This window comes from Anolis sagrei, chromosome 4, assembly GCF_037176765.1.
Source record: "Anolis sagrei isolate rAnoSag1 chromosome 4, rAnoSag1.mat, whole genome shotgun sequence".
In the NCBI taxonomy this organism is placed as follows: Eukaryota; Metazoa; Chordata; class Lepidosauria; order Squamata; family Dactyloidae; genus Anolis; species Anolis sagrei.
Genome location: NC_090024.1, coordinates 91681899 through 91702218, shown reverse-complemented (window position 1 = coordinate 91702218; position 20320 = coordinate 91681899). Strand labels below are relative to the sequence as shown.

The 20320-nt window shown below is 40.9% G+C and overlaps 1 protein-coding gene across 1 annotated transcript in view; it reads right to left on the bottom strand.

Annotated features, from left to right (window-relative positions):
- Positions 1 to 20320, bottom strand: part of DROSHA (drosha ribonuclease III) — a 164123-nt gene that overhangs the window by 120924 nt on the left and 22879 nt on the right. Inside the window, exons 7-11 of the mRNA XM_060774694.2 lie at positions 17188 to 17268; positions 13451 to 13537; positions 13261 to 13347; positions 10369 to 10440; positions 4561 to 4642 (exon numbers count right to left, since the gene is read on the bottom strand). Of these exons, the coding sequence (XP_060630677.2) occupies positions 4561 to 4642; positions 10369 to 10440; positions 13261 to 13347; positions 13451 to 13537; positions 17188 to 17268 (409 nt within the window). The remainder of the gene's footprint in view (positions 1 to 4560; positions 4643 to 10368; positions 10441 to 13260; positions 13348 to 13450; positions 13538 to 17187; positions 17269 to 20320) is intronic.

Sequence of the window (20320 nt, the reverse complement as noted above, 5' to 3'; positions counted from 1 at the left end):
TTCTGGGAGTTGAAGGCAAAAATCATCTGGGGACCTCAGGTTGAGAACCACTGATCTAAGAGCAGGTGGCCTTTGGACAGACGTGCCATTTTCAAGGACACTTCAAAGACCCCAAGTTATAAACAAAATAGGTTCTGTAGGTTTGTTCTTAAGTTGAATTTGTTTGTAAGTCAAAACAGGTACATTTTAAAAAATAAAACTCAAACCACTTGGCTGAGGAGGAAGGGAAAGGCCTTACCGACAAGCTCCCTCCCTTCCTCTTCATCCAAGGCACTGGTGAGCAGCAAGGGAGGTTAGCCAGAAGTCAAGGGTCACCACCCATAGATGAAGATGAGGGGCAAAGGAGCCTGTTGCCAGCTTCCTTCCTTCACCAGCCTCCTCACCTTGACTGGAGAGGAACACCTATCTTCACCACTCTCCAACTAGCTGCCTCTGCCCCATTCGTATCTATGAGCTGTTGGATGTTCATAACTCAGGGACAGATTATACTTCTATTCTCTTGTGAGATCTCAAGGTGACTTACAATTAAGACAACAACAAAAAAAATGAAATAAAAAACAATATTTTTAGGTGGAAAAAAAGCATATTAAATAGACTAGGTTAAAATAACAGACTTTGAGGCTGAATTTGTCATCTCCTCCCCTCTAGTTGATCTTGGCCCAACTGATCTCTCTCAACCAATTTCGGAAAATTGCTGTGAGGATGAAGTGGGGAAGAGGAGAACCATGTATGCCACTTTGAGCTAGAGGAAAGACCGGATGTCAGCATAATGAAAATAAATAAACATCTGCATGTGTCTCCAAATCATCTATTGACTTATGACTCCATGAATTTTTTTAAAAAAGCAAGGAATAAACAGCAGTGGTTTTGCCAATTACTTCCTCTGACAACATGCTCCTTTCAAAATATGAATTGCCTTTCACGTTGTGTTGAAGAAGGCAACAAAATGAGAAGAACCCAGAATCACGCATTGTAACTTGAAACTAGGGAATAGATATTTGCTGACAAAATGAACAGAAACAAACCAAATATAACCATCACACTTTCCAGGAACCCACAGTGGCTCTTGGAAACCCTTGTTTGCTTGTGATTGCAAGACTGAAGACTGACAAGTCAGAGGTTCGAATCTGGGGAGAGCGGAATGAGCTCCCTCTGTCACCTTCAGCTCCCCATGCGGGGACATGAGAGAAGCTTCCCACAAGGATGGTAAAACATCAAAACGTCTGGACATCCCCTGGGAAATGTCCTTGCAGACGATCAATTCTCTCACACCAGAAGCGACTTGCGGTTTCTCAAGTCACTCCCGACATGGAAAAAAATCACATTTTCCAGACTTTCCTCATTGCATTTACTGAAAATAAAGTCTTCTGAGGCAAACAAGACTCCACAAAAAGTCTAAACTTCACCACTCCACAGTCTCACACGTTTATTCTTATGGTTTAGTTAGAACAAAAGCCAGTGTTGGCTTCTTACATTTTGACTGTGTTGCAATCCAAGTACAATTTCCAGCCCAAATGACAGCTTGCCACCTGTGTCTGGTTACGTGACACTTGTACCGTTTATCACATTCTAGCTCTGCCACCGCATGCCCTTTCAGTCTGTAAGATCCACAGTGCTAACATTTTCATCCTGCACTATGCTAATTACTCATTCTGCATGCCTTATGTGCTCCGTTGCCTTAAATTAATTAAAATCTCTGGGGGTTTTCAAACAAAAATTGTGAGGAAAAAGAGCTATTTGCAAAAAAACCTTCTGCAGTTCAGACTGCTCCTATTTAGAGTTAACTATGCAGCCAGTTATGACTTCTTTCAGATACCCCATTCTACCTCTATCAGTGTTGAAGCTTCACAATCAACAGACACTGAGCATAATGACAGTGTTTATTTTGCTTGGACATTTCCCTAAATAGTTTTTTTTCCCCCTGTACCTGTAAACTTTGGGTTTCCTCAAACAGGCTGGGAACACATTTTGGCCGCATACCTCACACAAGAACCACAGTATCATAGAAGTATGGCCAATACAAAGGAGATATGATGGATGGCATAATTATTCTAATTGATGATGGTATTGTATTAGTTAGTAGCTTCCAGATCCACAAGATGATGAATCTCCTCTGTGTTTTACTCAGATCTTTAAAGATTTAGCATGATGGGCAGCTCTTTTAAACATCCTGGAGAAATGGAAGTTACTGCTTAACAATGGAATTACTAATAGCAACAGTAACAACTGTTTCCAGTTTGATTTTTTTCATGTCAGGAACTTGAGAAACTGCAAGTCGCTTCTGGTGTAAGAGAACTGGTCGTCTGCAAGGATGTTGCCCAGAGGATGCTTGGATGTGTTACCATCCTCTGGGAGAATTCCCCTATGTCCCCGCAAGGGAAGCTGAAGCTGACAGACAGGAGCTCACCCCGCTTCCCGGATTAGACCCGCCAACCTTTCAGTCAGCGGTCCTGCTGGCACAAGGGTTTAACCCATTGAAGAAGGAGGAAAACAGGATTGCCACAAGTGGTAGAAGCTACATTTTAGTATAAGGAAGAGGAAAATTTTCTTGGCCTATATCAGAGGTACAAAACTCATTGTCAGTGAGGGCCACATCAGCCTTATGCTTGCCTTCAAAGAGCCATTTGTAATTGCAAGTCTGGATAAATGTAAATGTGTTGCACTGGAATGGAAAGCCTTGTGAGCCACAAAAAATCATATGATAGGCCAGATTTGGCACACGGGCTTTTTGTTTGACATGTATGATCTAGGTACAATTTTTGGCTTCTGTGGCCTTACAGAAGTTGCTCAGCCAAAACAACAAAGCATTAATAATAGTAATAATAATAATAAATGTATTATCTGTCTCTCCCTGTGGCTCAGGGTGGGACACAACATCATTTAAAAAAGAAATAAAACACTATTAATAGACATACAAGATACACGGATTAAAATACAAGTTTACATCCACGGATGAAATGCAGATTAAAATTCACAACTTAAAAGACCAGAAGTTTGGTTTCAGAAAACAAAGCAAGGCAAAGGAGCTTTACTTTGCTTCTAAGGAGTACTTATTTTGATGTAACTTCAAGGAAAGGCTATTCTTTTTCTTTCTAGCTTAAAAATGGGGCAGGGGAATGGGAGGGGGGGTAGGACACAAGGGAATTAATAATAATAATAATAATAATAATAATAATAATAATAACTTTATTTTTATACCCCACCACCATCTCCCCAAGGGTACTCAGGGCGGCTTACAAGGGGACAGGCCACATTAAAATCTATTAAATAAAAGCATAACACAATCACAACAACATCATAAAAACAGTATCATGGATGAAAACAAAATCGAAGCTGGGTCCGGGCTAGACTAAGTGCAATGATTCCTAAGTAGAGCCGAGAAAAGTGCAAAAATTCAAAATGGCCAGGCTAGAGTGAATACCTTTGGCCGGTTACTAGGAGGAGGGCCAAACTTTAGTGCAGAAGTTTAAATAGAGTCGAGCCAGTTATCTGGTGAACTGCCTAATCAAAGACACAAGGGAACATCCAAGTTTTTAAGTCCTTGTAGAAAATGGCCAAGGTGGGTGCTGCAGGGTTCTGCATACTTATGTGCAACCACAGTGTAATATCCCAGAGTCAGAAAGAAACTGACTCTGCCTACGCAAAGCAGGGAACGGGGAAGAATGAGCACAAGATTAATTTCTGTTTTCCCAAATAGTATTTGCAAACTACAGTTAAGTAATTAATACAGTTGTTAACAACGAGAGCAACAGGTTTTTAATACAGTCTTTGAACCATCACGCTCTGTATAGACTACTGCAACGCTATCTAAGTGGGGTTGCCTTTCAAGACTGTCCGGAAGCTCCAAATGGTCCAACGAGCGGCAGCCAGATTGCTAATGGGAGCAGCACTCAGGGAGCGTACAACTCCTCTGTTGCGCCAGATCCACTGGCTGCCAGTCTGCTACCGAGCACAATTCAAAGTGCTGACTTTAGCCTATAAAGCCCTAAACGGTTCTGGTCCAGCTTTCCTATCCAAATGTATATCTTGTTATGAACCATCTAGGACTTTAAGATTGTCTGGGGAGGCCCTGCTCTTGATCCCACCTTCCTTCCAGATGCGTTTGGCGGGGACAAGAGACAGGGCCTTCTCGGTGGTGGCCCCTCGGCTATGGAACACCCTCCCCAGGGATATAAGATCGGCTTCCTCCCTTCTAACATTTTGCAAAATGGTTAAGTCCTGGCTCTTTGAGCAAATTTTTACTACGGGAGTATAATTAGACAGAAACGGAAATATGGAATGACCGATGAGCAACTGGACAATGATTCCAGTAAGGAGATGCCAAGGATCTTGTTTTTATAGATATTATTGTTTCTTTTATATTACATTTTAAATGTTGAATCATTTTTATAATTGTTTTAACTATATGTGAGATTTGTTATGGCATCGAATTGCTGCCTATTGTGAACCGCCTTGAGTCGCCCCTGGCTGAGAAAGGTGGTATACAAATGTGGTAAAATACCGGACATTCCATTTATCACATTTAAAGAGGTCACAGGTACTTTCAAGCAGGATAGTTACCTATCAGGTTCCAGTCATAGAGTTCCAGAACATCTCTGAACAAATAGGAAGAGAACAACTCCAGCCCTCTTACACAAAAATTCTGGAAAAGAAAAAGTACCCAGTGTCACATCACAAATCTTAATAAGTAAATCAGAGGTGGGCAAGTGTGGAAGGCTAAGGGACTGGAATCACTTCCTAAAAGACCTTTACACTACTATAAAAATACAATTTTGCCCCCCAAACTCCTTCAATGACCTCTAAGTGATATGGGGGGGGGGGCATTTTGCCATGTTTCACTTCTCCCCGTAGTCATTTTAGGTTAAAAAAAAAAACACTTAGGTGGGCAGAGTGGAAAATGGCCCAAGGTGCATGGAAAAATGCCCCCTTGCCCACTAGATGGCATTTGGGGCAGCAATTATTCTAGAGATTGTACTGTTGAAGGCTTTCATGGCTGGAATCACTAGGCTGCTGTAGGTAGGCCATGTTCGTCTGTATCTATGGCAGGCCTCACAACCTCTGAGGATGCCTGCCATAGATGCAGGCAAAACGTCAGGAGAGAGTGCTTTTAGAACATGGCCATAAAGCCCGAAAATCCTACAACAACCCATTCTATGGATTCCCAGAGGGCCACAAAAATTGAAAGTGATATATACCTTGAATGCCCCTCATCTGACCACCCCAATGTAAGCTTACATCTGAAAACCAAAATATGCAACATATGGGCTTTAAATATGCTGTAATACGACCACAACTTGGTATTCTGCACAGAATTCTGCAAAATGAGAATAACGGTGTCTGCTTTTGTTTTCACAAAAGAGCACATTTCTAGTCCTTTATGCCTGCGTCAACAACAACACTGTCAAAATTTGAAAAGCTGGAGGTGAAGATGAGCCACATTCCCATAAACAAAGGGACAACAGTACACTACACAACTCTGTGCACTTTCCTGTGATAACCAGAAACAGAATAAAATATGCCAAACAAGCAACTTAGCCACGCTACAGAAGCAAACATATGGTGTCACTCCTTTGAGTGCTCGAGTGCGATATTGGTTTCATAAATAAGCAGATGGATCAGAAAAAGATGAGGACAATGAAATGGTGGAAGGGAACATCCTTTTGTCCCCCGTGGCTGTGTTTACAATCAAGGCCACAATCACACAACTGCTATTTGCATTGGGGAGGCCCCCACAAGCTCCAATGAACAGTCCCCAATTAACGCAAAAAGAAAATTGTATAACTATATAGGAGAGGAATGTATTGAAATGAAGCGCATTCTGCTTTAAAAGTACTGTACAAAAAATAGTACAGTGTTTCTCAACCTGGAGGTTGAGACCCCTGGGGGGGTTGCAAGGGGGTGTCAGAGGGGTCGCCAAAGACCATCAGAAAACACAGTATTTTCTGTTGGTCATGAGAGTTCTGTGTGGGAAGTTTGGCCCAATTCTATCGTTGGTGGGGTTCAGAATGTTCTTTGATTATAGGTGAACTATAAATGCCAGGAACCACAACTCCCAAATGCCAAGGTCTGTTTTCCCCAAATTCCAATACCAGTGTTCACATTTTGTCATATTGAGTATTGGTCCAGATCTATCATTGTTTGAGTCCACAGTGCTCTCCGGATGTAGGTGAACTACAACTACAAAACTCAAGGTCCACCCTTCCAGTATTTTCTGTTGGGAATGGGAGTTCTTTGTGCCAAGATTGATTCAATTCCATCATTGGTGGAGTTCAGAATGTTCTTCGATTGTAGGTGAACTATTAATCCCAGTAACCACATCTCACATATGTCAAAATCAATACCCCTGCCCCAACCCCACCAGTATTCAAATTTGGGTGTATTGGGTATTTGTGCCAAATTTCGTCCAGTGAGTGAAATTACATCCCGCATGTCAGATATTTACATTACGATTCATAAAAGTAGCAAATTTACAGTTATGAAGTAGCAACGAAAATAATGTTATGGTTGGGGGTCACCACAACATGAGGGACTGCATTAAAGGGCGACGACATTAGGAAGGTTGAGAACCACTGAAATAGGAGGAGAGGAAGAAAACGGGTTGAAGGAAACTATTCCAATTAAACTGGTGGTGGCGAGGTGGCATTTATTAAAAGCCCTAAACTAGACAAGAGACTAGAAATTATGAGCTCAGGACTAGGCCATAAGTTATCGTGTGCCAAAGGTCTTTCCTTCAGTAAGCTAAAAAGAAGATATATGTAGGAAGAAAAGCCTCTCTCATAAATTCTCCTAGCTTAGTTTGTTGTAGCTAAAAGCTGATAAATTACCAATGGGGCTGTAACAAAGACACTTCCCTAGTCACAAATCAGTACATCACAAATTGAGGATTATGATCCTTACAAACAAGCCAGAGTGAGGGAAATAGAAATGGCTTGGAAGGAGACCATTCCAATTAAACTGTTTTGCTTTCCATCCATATGCAACAGGCAGATTCCCTTAAAATCATAAATATGAAGCAACGCAGCACTGGATGATTACAGCCTCACATGCCAAAAAGACATCCATCTGCTTGCTTTTATTACATCATTGTCACTGTTTGGGATTTTTAATCATCTTTTATTATTAAACTGCTGTTCATTTCCCTGAGTGGTAGGGACCAGAAGGGTGCGATATACGGTGTTTATTCATAAAATAAATATACTGAGATAAGACTGCAGACTTTTCTTTTCAGCTGATTTTATGATTGGTTTTGATAGCCGAGTGCTGTGCTGGCAGCGCAAGTACAGGGTGTATATTTTTATTTAAGTGAAATAAACAGGTAAATTTGCTGATGCGCAGTGGAAACCAAACTGTGGAACTTATGGCTCTCCAGATGTTACCAGACTGCAAATTCCATCATACGTAAATAGCCAACAGGCGAGGAATGATGGGAATTTGAGATTTTAAGAGTTTCCCTTTCCTCACTCCAATGCAGATATTAATAGCAGCAGTCCTGAATCTTGAATATATATGTATTGTCGAAGGCTTTCATGGCTGGGATCACTGGGTTGTTGTAACTTTTCCGGGCTGTATGGTCATGCTCCAGAAGCATTATCTCCTGACGTTTTGCCTGCATCTATGGCAGGCATCTTCGGAGGTTGTGAGGTCTGTTGGAAAGTAGGAAAATGGGGTTTATATGTCTGTGGAATGTCCAGGGTGGGAGAAAGAACTTGTCTGTTGGAGATAGGTGTGAATGTTTCCTGGTTTCCAATTCTCCTAGTTTCCAACAGACCTCACAACCTCTGCGGATGCCTGCCTTAGATGCAGGAGAAACACCAGGAGAGAATGCTTCTAGAACATGGCCACATAGCCCGAAAAACCTACAACCCTAAAATATATTAAACAAAGAAAAGAGGCAGGTGGGGAAAACTGGGTTCAGCGCAAGCTGCCAAAATTCACGAAGGATATTGACAAGCTGGAATGTGTCCAGAGGAAGGTGACCAAAACGGTCAAAGATATGAAAACCATGCACTGTGAGGATTAGCTGGGAGCTGGGTGTGTTTAGTCTGGAGGAAAGAAGGTTAACAGGGGACATGATAACCATATTTAAAAAATGTAAATGATGTCATATTGAAGATATTTGGTGCTGCTTCCAACTCTACAGTTCTATGACCAACACCCAAAAATAACTCGCACACTTGCCCAAAATCTGAACTTCATGAATATCTCTCTCAAACCTTTACTTTTTCTACTGCATTTATACAATATTTTTATAACCAGGGAAAAGTTAACTCTTTTGAATTACAATTCCCCAAAATTCTAGCCTGGGAACTTTAGGCAAAAGATGGAACATTTTGATGTTGTGTCCAGAGGAGGACAACTAAAATTATCAAGGATCTAAAGAACAAGCCCTATGAGGAGCAGCTTAAAGAGCTGGGCATGTTTAGCCTGAAGAAGAGAAGGTTGAGAGGAGACATGATAAAAAGTAAAGGTAAAGATTTCCCCTGACATTAAGTCTAGTTGTGTCCGACTCTGGGGGGTGGTGATCATCACCATTTCTAAGCTTAAGAGCCGGTATTGTCCGTAGAAGCCTCCAAGGTCATGTGGCCAGCATGACTGCATGGAGCGCCAGTACTTTCCTGCCAAAGCAGTATCTATTAATCTACTCATATTTGCATGTTTTCAAACTGCTAGGTTGGCAGAAGCTAAGCCTAACAGTGGGAGCTCACCCTGCTCCCCGCATTTGAACCGCCAACCTTTTGGTCAGCAAGTTCAGCAGCTCAGTGGTGTAACCGGCTGTATCACAAGGGGGCCAGGAGACATGATAGCCATGTATACATATGTGAAAGGAAGTCATAGGGAGGAGGGAGAAAGCTTGTTTACTGCTATCCTGGAGACTAGGATGCAGAGCAATGGCTTCAAACTACAGGAAAGGAGATTCCATCTGAACATTAGGAAGAACCTGACTGTGAGAGCTGTTCAGCAGTGGAACTCTCTGCCCTGGAGTGTGGTGGAGGCTCCATCTTTGGAGGCTTTTAAACAGAGGCTGGATGGCCATCTGTCGGGGGTGCTTTGAATGCCATTTTCTTACTTCTTGGCAAGGGGTTAGACTGGATGGCCCACAAGATCTCTTCCAACTCTGTGATTCTATGATTCATTTCCAAATTTCTGGTGCTTCTGCACAAAGCACTATGCATCTGCTGGAGGGATTTCTCCTTTCCTCTGAGTGCCTAAGCTGTATATCTGTGATTTGAAATCGAGATGTGAACAATTTGGCATTGAAGAGAAACTTCATTTATAGAGTCAGAATTCTTCTTAAGAGATGGCAATGCCCTCATTTCCCCCCTTTGCAACTATACCTCCCGTTCAATTGATAGAAAGGTAGGTAAAAGCAGGACTGTATTGTTTTGTGCTTTGATGTTATTTATGAATTATATCTATCCTAAGGCAACCTTTTCATGGGGTCTTCTTGACAAGACTTGTTCAGAGGGAGGCTTGACAAGAAGCTCAGAGAAGGTGATCTGCCCAAGGCCAGTGAGTTCCCAAAGGCCCCGTCCAACACTCAAATCATTACACCATGCTAATAAAGAAAGAATTTCAGGAATACAATATTAAGCTTAATGTAAATATTTCATTATGCAGGTCTAAGAAAAGGTTATTCATGCTCCAGTGCAGGATTCACTACACGGCTCATGCATACAACTCTGGACATGGGATTGCCTCGGCTTATGCTTTCTTTCATTATAGCAGGGGTCCTCAAACTAAGGTCCGGGAGCCGGATTCGGCACTCCAAGGTCATTCACCCAGCTCTCGCTGAGGGTCAACCTAAGTCTGAAATGACTTGACAGCACACAACAACAACAACAAACCTATCTCATCAGCCAAAAGCAGGCCCACACTTCCCATTGAAATACTAATAATTATATTTGTTAAAATTGTTCTTCATTTTAATTATTGTACTGTTTTAAAGTGTTTTTTGCACTACAAATAAGATATGTGCAGTGTGCATAGGAATTCATTCATTTTTTTTCCAAATTAAAATTCGGTCCTCCAATAATTTGAGGGACTGAGGCCTGGCCCTCTGTATAAAAAGTTTGAGGACCCCTGCGTTATAGTTTAGCTTTTCATACAATCTCTGAAAGCTCACGCTATAACAAATTGGTTTGCCATAGAATTCTGATGTTTTGGCAACTACAGACAGGCTAGCATCACAACCCCTTTGTATATTATGCTTTCATATTAATATTCCCTGGTTGTACCCCTTTAATAAAAGTGCTCACCCAGCCATAGGATATGTTCTATCTCGGAATATGCATGAGCCAAAATCTTTTTTAAAAACTCAATGTCTCACAAAGCAAACAGATGTCTTGAATAATCACTCCGATAACTTACTTCGGGCATCATCTCTTCGATGAAATGAATTGTATAATCGATGTTAAATCTGATTACTTTACACAGAGGAATCTGCAGACAAGGGGGGAAAAAAACATTGAACAGAGGGTTGGTTTTAAACAGCAATGCAATCAGCACACCAAGAATGATTTTTTTTTGTCTCAAAACAGGAAAAACAGGATGTAACAGGCAAATTGAAGAGATATACACACAAATAGAAAAACCTTATGGTGCCCAGTCAATAACTGCATTATAAGAAAAGTGGTAGAATATGATCATATGCTGCCATCTAATGGAGATTTCAGGCAAAACTGAAATTCTTCAAGTCATCTACTGATTGTGTTGTCAAAGGTTTTCTTCGCCGGAATCACTGGGTTGCTGTGAGTTTTTCGGGCTGCACAGCCACGTTCCAGAAGCATTCTCTCCTGAGGTTTCACCCACATCTATGGCAGGCATCCTCAGAAGTTCGGAGGTCAATTGGAAACTGGGCAAGTGAGATTTATATATCTGTGGAATGTCCAGGATGGGAGAAAGAACTCTTGTCTGCTTGAGGCAAGTGTGAATGTTGCAACTGTCCAGCTTGATTAGCACTGAATGGCCTTGCCTCTTCAAAGCCTGGCTGGTTGCTGCCTGGGAGGTCCTTTGTTGGGAGGTGTTAGCTGGACCTGATTGATTCTTGGCTGGAATTCTCCTGTTTTTTTAATTGTTGCTCTTTATTTACAGTCCTGATTTTTTTAGTACTGGTAGCCAGATACTGTTCATTTTCATGTTTTCCTCCTCTCTGTTGAAATTGTCCACATGCTTGTGGATTTCAATGGCTTCTCTGTGTAGTCTAACATGGTAGTTGTTAGAGTGATTGATTTATAGAAATATACCCCCTCCAGATTTCACAGGTTTTTCTTAAGCAAAGAATACTCAGAGGTGGATTGCCACTGCTCTTTTCTGGCATATATCCTATAGCATGTGCTATTCCTTGGCTATAAAGCCGGTCAATAGTTCATTTCTAAGATTAAATGGGATCTAGCACTTCCAGACAGCTAAAAAAGTGCAGTGTTTCAGACATGTTTAGGAAAATATGAGACAATTTTTGAAATGCTAAGCACTGTGCAACTGCACAACGGCAGCTACAGTACTCAAACTGCTAAACAGTGGGAATTTTGAACAAGATTCAGTTGACAGTTTCTATCTGGAAGATGCTTCTGCCAGCAAAATTGCAGGAAGTGCCCGTCAACAGCCTTTCTCCAAAAGAGAAGGCATTGATTTACCACAAAGAGCTTGGAGGGGAGCGTGAATGAAGACCCCACACATGCTACAGGCTGGATTAAAGCCAGTTATCATATCTACGTACATGTGTGTTCAAGTGCTCCCAAAAACATACTCTTATATAACCACAGGTGTTTATTATAATTCACCCTGATCACCCTGTAAGAACTTGGTTAAACTGTGTTTTCAACTGGGCAAGGGCAACTCAGAACTGTTACAGTAAGTTGTAGCAGAATCAAGTGTGTGTTATAGAAAAACCTTATGTTAATTATTATGTACAGCTGGTAACGTAGGTCAGCCAGCATGTTTGGGCCACACCCGGTGGGGTATAACTATCTGGATATTAGAATACAGTTTGAAGGAGAAGCAATACACTGTAATGTTGCTATGCTCTAACAGCAATGCTCTTTGCTATGGTAGAATAGCTATTTACTCAAGGTTTATGTATTTCTCTCTCATTTGAATGAAGATGAAGAAGCAAAATTAGCTCTCATTCATTTATTTCCACTGTTGGCAGGACATTGACCACTGCTGAATTCTAAAATGCAGCTTATAATAGAAAGTTTGTGATTGCTGAACATACTAAGTTGGCAGTAAGTCCAATTGATTTCAGTAGAACGTATGCATTCCAAAACAACGGTTTTCAATTTTTGTTCTTCTAGACACTCTAGTTTCAAGCTACCAGGATTCCTGACTATTGGCTTGCACTTCTGGAAGCTGAAGTTTGAAATGTTTCAAGGACCAGATTTAGAAACTAATGCTTATGAAACATCCAAAGAATTGCACTCAGTATCTGCTGGACTTTGATTCCAGGACTGCCATGGATATCAAAATTCGTGGACCCCAAAGTCCCATATTATATATAGCAGCATAGAATGTGGCATGCCTTTTGTAAAATGAGGAGCCCCCGGAGGCGCAGTGGGTTAAAACGCTGAGCTGATGAACTTGCTGATCGAAAGGTTGCAGGTTCGAATCCGGGGAGCGGCGTGAGCTCTCACTTTTAGCTCCAGCTTCTGCCAACCTAGCAGTTCGAAAACATGCAAATGTGAGCAGATCAATAGGTACCACTCCGGAAGGAAGGGAATGGCGCTCCGTGCAGTCATGCCGACTATGTGACCGTGGAGTTGTCTATGGACAACACCGGCTCTTCGGCTTAAAAATGGACATGAACATCAACCCCCAGAGTCAGACACGACTGGACTTAATCAGGGGAAAACGTTATGTAAAATGGCAAAATAGAGATTTGCTTTTGGGAATTCTTAAAAAATTATTTAAAAAATTATTTAAAAATATTTTTGAGATGTAGTTGGTTGAATCCATAGATGTGAAATCCAAGGATACAGAGACCATGTGATTACTGAAAGGGGAGCTTTCCCAATCCAAATAATCCATGCTGGTGTGAGGATGCCTTGTGATATGACTAGCAATGTGGCAACCCTCACAGTAAAGCCACCTACTTTGGCATCCTGGATTTTGTAGTGTGGTGAAGTACTAGAGCTCTCCCATGAGAACCCTAAATATCCCATGTTTCCATAGGATGCAGCCATGGCAGTTATGTCAGTATTGTAATGGTATGACTATGACTATAGAGTGTGAACGGTCCTGGGATTCAACAAAAAGCTTACTTACGTTGGTGAGCGGAGCATGTGCCAACATGGAAAACCCTTCAAAGATATATTCATGGTCATCATACTCTATTACAGTTGGTCGGTCAGTCTGGAGAAAAACAGAAAGAGAAACTGGAACACTGTACCACTGGGATTCAAAGTGTAACTGAACTAATATCTATTACATTGCCACTACTCTAAACTGTACTTACTAAGAAGTTTGTAGGCGGTGACACCGTAATGCGATAGTGGAACAGCTTTCCAGCATTGTTGGTCATGGGCCGACAGGGCTTAATAGGCTTCAAGGAGAACAAAAGAAACAAAAACAGAATATCAGCCAGGTCATAGAAAGACAAGTTGGACAAGTTTGCAGGCCAGCTTTCTGCCTTCAGGACCCATTGATACTTGCACATTGGAAATATAAAAGAAGCCCTGAAAATTTAAAAACAAGCTTGAACCTCTTTCAGACCAATCAATTGTAGTGTTATGATTCTACTTTAACTGCCATGGCCGCCTCTGACAGAATCTTAGGATTGTAGATTTCTCTTGATGAGAATCCTGAATACATCTCTATCCTGAATACATATCTATTCTATAATCTTCCTAAAGTATAAATCACAGGATTTAATGATAGAGAGATGGCAGCTAGAGCAGAATCATAATGAGATAACTATGGATTCTGAAAAGAGCCCTGGTTTCATGGGAACAGGGTTGGGACAACAAAAGAGATGAGTTTGTACAACTGTGGTTCTCCTGGATCCGAGGAAATCTAGTTATTTGGGTTGTTGTTAGTTTTCCAGGCTGAATGGCCATATTCTCTCCTGATGTTTCACCCACATCTATGACAGGCATCCTCAGATGTTGAGGGGTCTGTTGGAAACAAAGGCAAGTTTTTTTTTTTTCGTGACAGGAGCAACTTGAGATCTGCAAGTTGATTCTGGAGTGAGAGAATTGGCCGTCTGCAAGGACATTGCCCAGGGGATGCCCAGATGTTTTGATGTTTTACCATCCTCGTGGGAAGCTTCTCTCATGTCCCCGCATGGGGAGCTGGAGCTGACAGAGGGAGCTCATCCTCGCTCTCCCCAGATTTGGACCTCTGACCTGTTGGTCTACAGTCCTGCCGGGAAAAGGGTTTAATCCATTGCACCACCACGGTCTCCACTTGGCAAGTGAGGTTTATATATTTGTGGAATTTCCAGGGTGGGAGAATGAACCTTTGTCTACTTGAGGCAGAGGCAAGAGTTGGTTTGTTTGTTTTCGTAAAGATAAAATCAGTGGGTTAAAGCACTGAGCTGCTGAATTTGCAATCTGAAAGGTCGCATGTTCGAATCCAGGGAGTGGCATGAGCTCCCGCTGTCATGAAAATGTGAGTGGACAACAGGTACCACTTTGGCCGGAAGGTAATGGTGCTCCATGCAGTCATGCTGGCCACATGACCTTGGAGGTGTCTACGGACAACGCTGGCTCTTCGGCTTAGAAATGAGCACCAACCCCCAGAGTCGGACACAACTGGACTTAATGTCAGGGGAAAACCTTCACCTAAAATCTAGGAAAACCAAAGAGTATAGGAAAGATCTGTGAAGAACACTTTGACTATGGCTAAAGTAAACCCAAAACCGATTAGGGGAGTTGCAAATAATATCAACCCACTTAAAGGATCAATAGGGGAGTTGGATAACTGAACACGAAGAAACAATAAAAATACTATATCTATACAATGTATGAAGAAAAGCAGGAGATTGGAAAACATTACTTGAAAAGGGGGATAGGCATACTACTTTTGAATGTTTCTCTATATTAAGGGGAAAACCTTAATGGTACTTTCCCATGGAATGACCCTCCATTTGCTTAAGGATCATATCAAAATTCATAATTTTGGCTTCAACTTGTACATGAGGTCAACTTATATATGAGTAATCCTCTAGATGTGGGTGGGCTGCAAATATCAGCAACCTTCATCATTTGCTGCAAGTGGTATTAACTGCTGCCCAAGAACATCTGGAAAGCCATAAATTTCTCATCCCATATGGTTATAAGCCTGAGAATCTGCTTGGAAGGAAAGAGGTATAATAGGAAAACGAGTAGTCTAAAAGTCTGTGGAAGAAATAAGAAACCTGCACAAAGTATTAGTTGCTGTCAATACTGCACCAGAGAGTTCAAGAGCTGGTCTAGTTATTTTAGTAATCCTGTGCTAATTAATCCAACTTCTTTTCCTGCAGGAGTTTCTATACCTTATGGAGTTAACATTTCCCCATCTTAATCAAACAACATTTTCTTCATCTTGACACGTCAAAAACGTATCTCGCTCCCAGCGTCTTCGACTCACTGCCTGGCATATGCTGAGGCAATTACCCAATCTGCTGTTATGGGGAGGGGGCAGAGAAATACTAATTTTATTCTCCTTTGCTTCACACAGCTCTTTGATTAAGAAAGGCCTAGCAGAATCCTAATGAACTTCCACTGATACCAGCTGCTTTAAAGAAAAAAGAGGGGGTGAAACCCAGATGAGCAGGCCTGCAACTGCTTCTATTAAAGCAGTACAGATGAAAGATGCTCCAAATTTTAAAGGGCATCCCTTTTTCCACTGTGAGAAAACATTTTGGTCCTCAATGATTTCAATGATACAAAGATTTTGACATTTTACGAGGGTTGAATGAAAAATAATGCATCCACCTTTGTTACTTAGATGGGAATATTTTAATAAATCAAATGCAGAAATAATCCTTAGAATGTGCTCTTTAACTACCACTATTCACTTTTCCACATAATCACCAGACAATTGGATACATTTCTGCCAACGATGAACATGTTTTCTAAAGCCGTCACAGAAGAAGTCGACACTCTGTTTCCGCAACCAGCATCTCACAGTTCTCTCCTCCTGGTTACCCATCGTGCACAGATCTTCCAATAGCCAAGCAAAGCAATAATGTGACCCACACGTTCTTGTGAAATGCCGATAATGCTTGAAATTTCTCTCTGAGTGATACGACGATCATCCTGAATCAATCTGTCAAGCTTTTGCTTGTGAAGCTCGGTGGTTGCTTTCACAGGATGTCCAATTTTTTGTTTGTCAAGGAAGTCAGATGTTCCCACCTCAACATCTTTAAACATACTTGCCCAACGACGCACAGTATTCACATCAACACAATCACCATAAACAGCTTGCATTCTCTGATGAATCTCCTTTGGGGTGACACCTTCTGTCAAGAATTTAATGACTGCACGTTGCTTAAGTCACATTGACCGACTGTGCAAGGTTCCATACTTTGCAGTTTAACAACACAACCGTTCAATGCTAAGGCTTCCCGCCAAAATGGAACTGTAGAGGAGAGTCTACTGAACAAGCCATTACCTGCTGCATACCAGTACTGCCACCTGTTGAGGAGTTACGAAGGTGGAGGCATTACTTTTCATTCAACCCTCGTAATATATAACCCATGGCTACAGGTCTTCTGAAGGTTTGGACTACAACTTCCAACAGTATCTACTATCATGGCCACTGGAAAGGAGCTGTTGATATTGTTGTCCAAAAACACCTGGAGGACTAAAGGTTCTTCTTCCCTGCTCTAAAAAGTCATAGGTAAAGGTATTCCCCTGACATTAAGTCCAGTCGTGTCCGACTCTGGAGGTTGGTGCTCATCTCCATTTCTAAGCTGAAGAGCCGGCATTGTCTGTAGACACCTCCAAGGTCGTGTGGCTGGCATGACTATATGGAGCGCCATTACCTTCCCGGTGGAGTGGTACCTATTGATCTACTCACATTTACATGTTTTCAAACTGCTAGGTTGGCAGAAGCTGGGGCTGACAACGGAAGCTCACGCCGCTCCCCGGATTCGAACCTGTGACCTTTCAGTCAAGAAGCTCAGCGCTTTAACCCAATGTGCCATAGGGGGCTCGTCTAAGAAATCATAGTAAACATTTTATTTGCCATTATTTCAAACCTATTTACCTCTTCGCCTGGGTAGATCCCATGTCTTATTCCTGTCCGTCTAGCTTTAGCACTGCATTTGCATAGAGGCCCATCATTCATCTGTCAAAATGAAAAAAAAAATCTTGATTTCATTGCTTTAAAAAAGAGAAAGATATTCAAGTTAAGCAATGAAAATATAATCCCTTTGAAAACTGAATGCAATACACATCCTAGAATTAATTCAAGTACAGTATATATTTACAGACCATCAGAGTTCAGTCATTAAGCTCTTTTTGACCATTTCTTTAGAAAAATCACAGCAAACATTGTACTTCTGTGTATATGTTTGTCTATATATGTGTTTGCGTGTATATATGTGGTTTTGCGCATGTGCTGTAATGTAATTTTTGTTTTTTGGCATTTTAAGTCTCTTCTGTTGTGTTTTTCAGAGTTTTTATGAGCGATGGTCACTCGTTGGCCTGATAGATGTATTGTGTCCAAATTTGGTGTCAATTTGTCCAGTGGTTTTTGAGTTCTGTTAATCCCACAAATGAACATTACATTTTTATTTATATAGATTACTAGCCATCCCCTGCCACACATTACTGTGGCCTGGTCTGTATATATGTGTTTTGTGTGTATATATGTTTGTATATATGTGTGTGTGTGTATTTTTGTATATGTGTATATATGTGGTTTTGCTAATGCACTGTAATGTTTTTTTTTGCTTTTTAAATTCCTTCCGCTGTGTTTTTCAGTTTTTATGAGTGATGGTCACTCATTGGCCTGATAGGTATATTGTGTCCAAATCTGGTGTCATTTCGCCCAGTGGTTTTTTAGTTATGTTAATCCCACAAACAAACATTACATTTTTATAGGTAACAATAACTGCATTTTTAATAGTAAAGAACTAGTCAGAGATACTCTAACACCCATCTATTCTAAGGTGTCAAAGAGAGGAGAAAAACCACCAATTACTACATCTCTCTGACACACACACAGAGCGAGATATCAAAGCACACAGCACATACAGATATAAGAAACAGAAGTCAGATTCTACACAACCGACTCAGAATGAGAGCAGAAACAAAGAGGAGAGAAGAAATAGATACATTCCCAACTGTCCTAGAGGAGATATGGGGGAAGAGAGACTCTTAATCTATACTAAGAGACTTGGATAGCGTGGGGTTGAATCCCAACACCCACTGGTCATCACAAGAAGAGGAGGAGACAGTGAGAGACAACCCATGTTCCAGGGCTGCCTAAGCCAAAGGAACATAGGATGGCCATGTAAACAGTTGTGGCCCAAAGTCACAGTCTGCAATGGATTCTGGGGGAGAATTCAAAGCAACCAGTGACTCTGGCTCATGTGGTTCAAGAGTGTGTTAAGCAGCTTTGACCTGCATTGATCAAGGCCCCTTCTACACTGCCATATAATCCAGTTCAAAGCAGATAATCTGGATTTTATATAGCAATGTAGAAAGGGCCCCAGATCAGTTCTGTGTATCATTTAATCGCCACCCAAGTTTATTCCCCCACCCTTGGCAGTAAATTGACAGAGTAGATGTGCCTTTAGTGCAATGTTCAAATGACTCCATCGTGCTGGGTCTCATAAGAACTCTATTACGAAAAGATAATTCCTAGCTACAAAAAGGGAAGGCTGCTTCACACCAAAACAAAAATTATAGCCACTGGTCTGCAGGGTGGGCAGCCATTTGCTCATCGAGCACATTTTTATCTCCCTACCGTAGATCTGAGGACAGGCAAAGGTGGAACAAAATATAGTATTTAAGATGAAACAGTGCTGTGTTGAAAACTGTCCATCAAGCTGAAATGATTGTAGTGGGACAATTTAGTATGTGCTTTCAGAGTGGAAAAAACAGAAACGTGTGGGTAAGTTTGTTGAAATTACTGCATTTTCATCAGCCAGGCTATGATTTCTGCTTGATACAATTTCCTGACCACCACAATACTGTAAACATATAATTTTGAAAGCTGAGTTTCAGTCGCATGAGCAGCATGCAAGCAATTTTCAAGAGCTCACGATCTTAATCATTTTTAAATAAAATAATAATAAAATAAAAAGCATACTTTAATAAAGCAGGATATATTGATAATCTACATCATGAAAAATAACCAAAATTACCTGCTTTGTTGGATTTTAATTGTAAATTTTGTATTTATAGAATAATAATGGATGGATTCAATTATAATTGGATGGTTTAGCCATCCAAAATTACTAAAAAGAGGGAAGAGGAAGAAAAGATCCAAATGTGTGATTGTAAATTAAGAGATCATCCAGTCTGAGAGAAATCAACATCGGAATCTAGAATTATGAAAGGATATAAGGTTACAGGATTTTGAAAGATGCAAATTGTGACCTTCACCCTAATCTTTAAAAGGCAATTGTTTAGCCCTTTAAAAGAGACTGAGAGTGCATCTATACTGCAGAATTAATGCAAATTGACATGACTTTCAACTGCATATCTCAAAGCTATGGAATACTAGGAGTTGTAGTTTGAGGAACTCTCTGGTCGAGGAGACTAAAGACCATGTAAAACTACAGCTCTCATGATTCCTTAGAAGCAAACTATGAAAAGTTAAAGCAGTGTCAAACTTATTTATTTATTTATCTATTTTTATCCCACTTTATCTCTCCAGACGGAGACTCAAAGAGACTGACAATTAAAAACATTACAACTTAAAATATACAAATATACAATAATAAAACAGTATTATCATTTTATATTATTATATATTATTATATTGCATTACTAGTATCATATTGTATTACAGTACAGCAGTGGAACTCTCTGCCCCGGAGTGTGGTGGAGGCTCCTTCTTTGGAAGCTTTTAAACAGAGGCTGGATGGGGCACACATCAAGTCTCTCCTGAGGATCTCTAAATTTTGGGCAGGTTCACATGGGAGAAGGGGGTCTTTCATCAAAACCAGAGCCAATTAAATCTCACCAGGAAAATCCTGTGTTAGGGTCACTTTAGGATCATCGGAAACAATTTGAAGGCACCCAGCAATAACAACAACAAAACCAGCACCATCAATTGAGCTTAGAAGCAAACTAGATGCCACTGCAGCTCTTTCAAGATGGTTGATTTATGCATATAGTTAGCAACAACCTGACTGATGGCTTGTGCACTTACTATAACTTCCAAA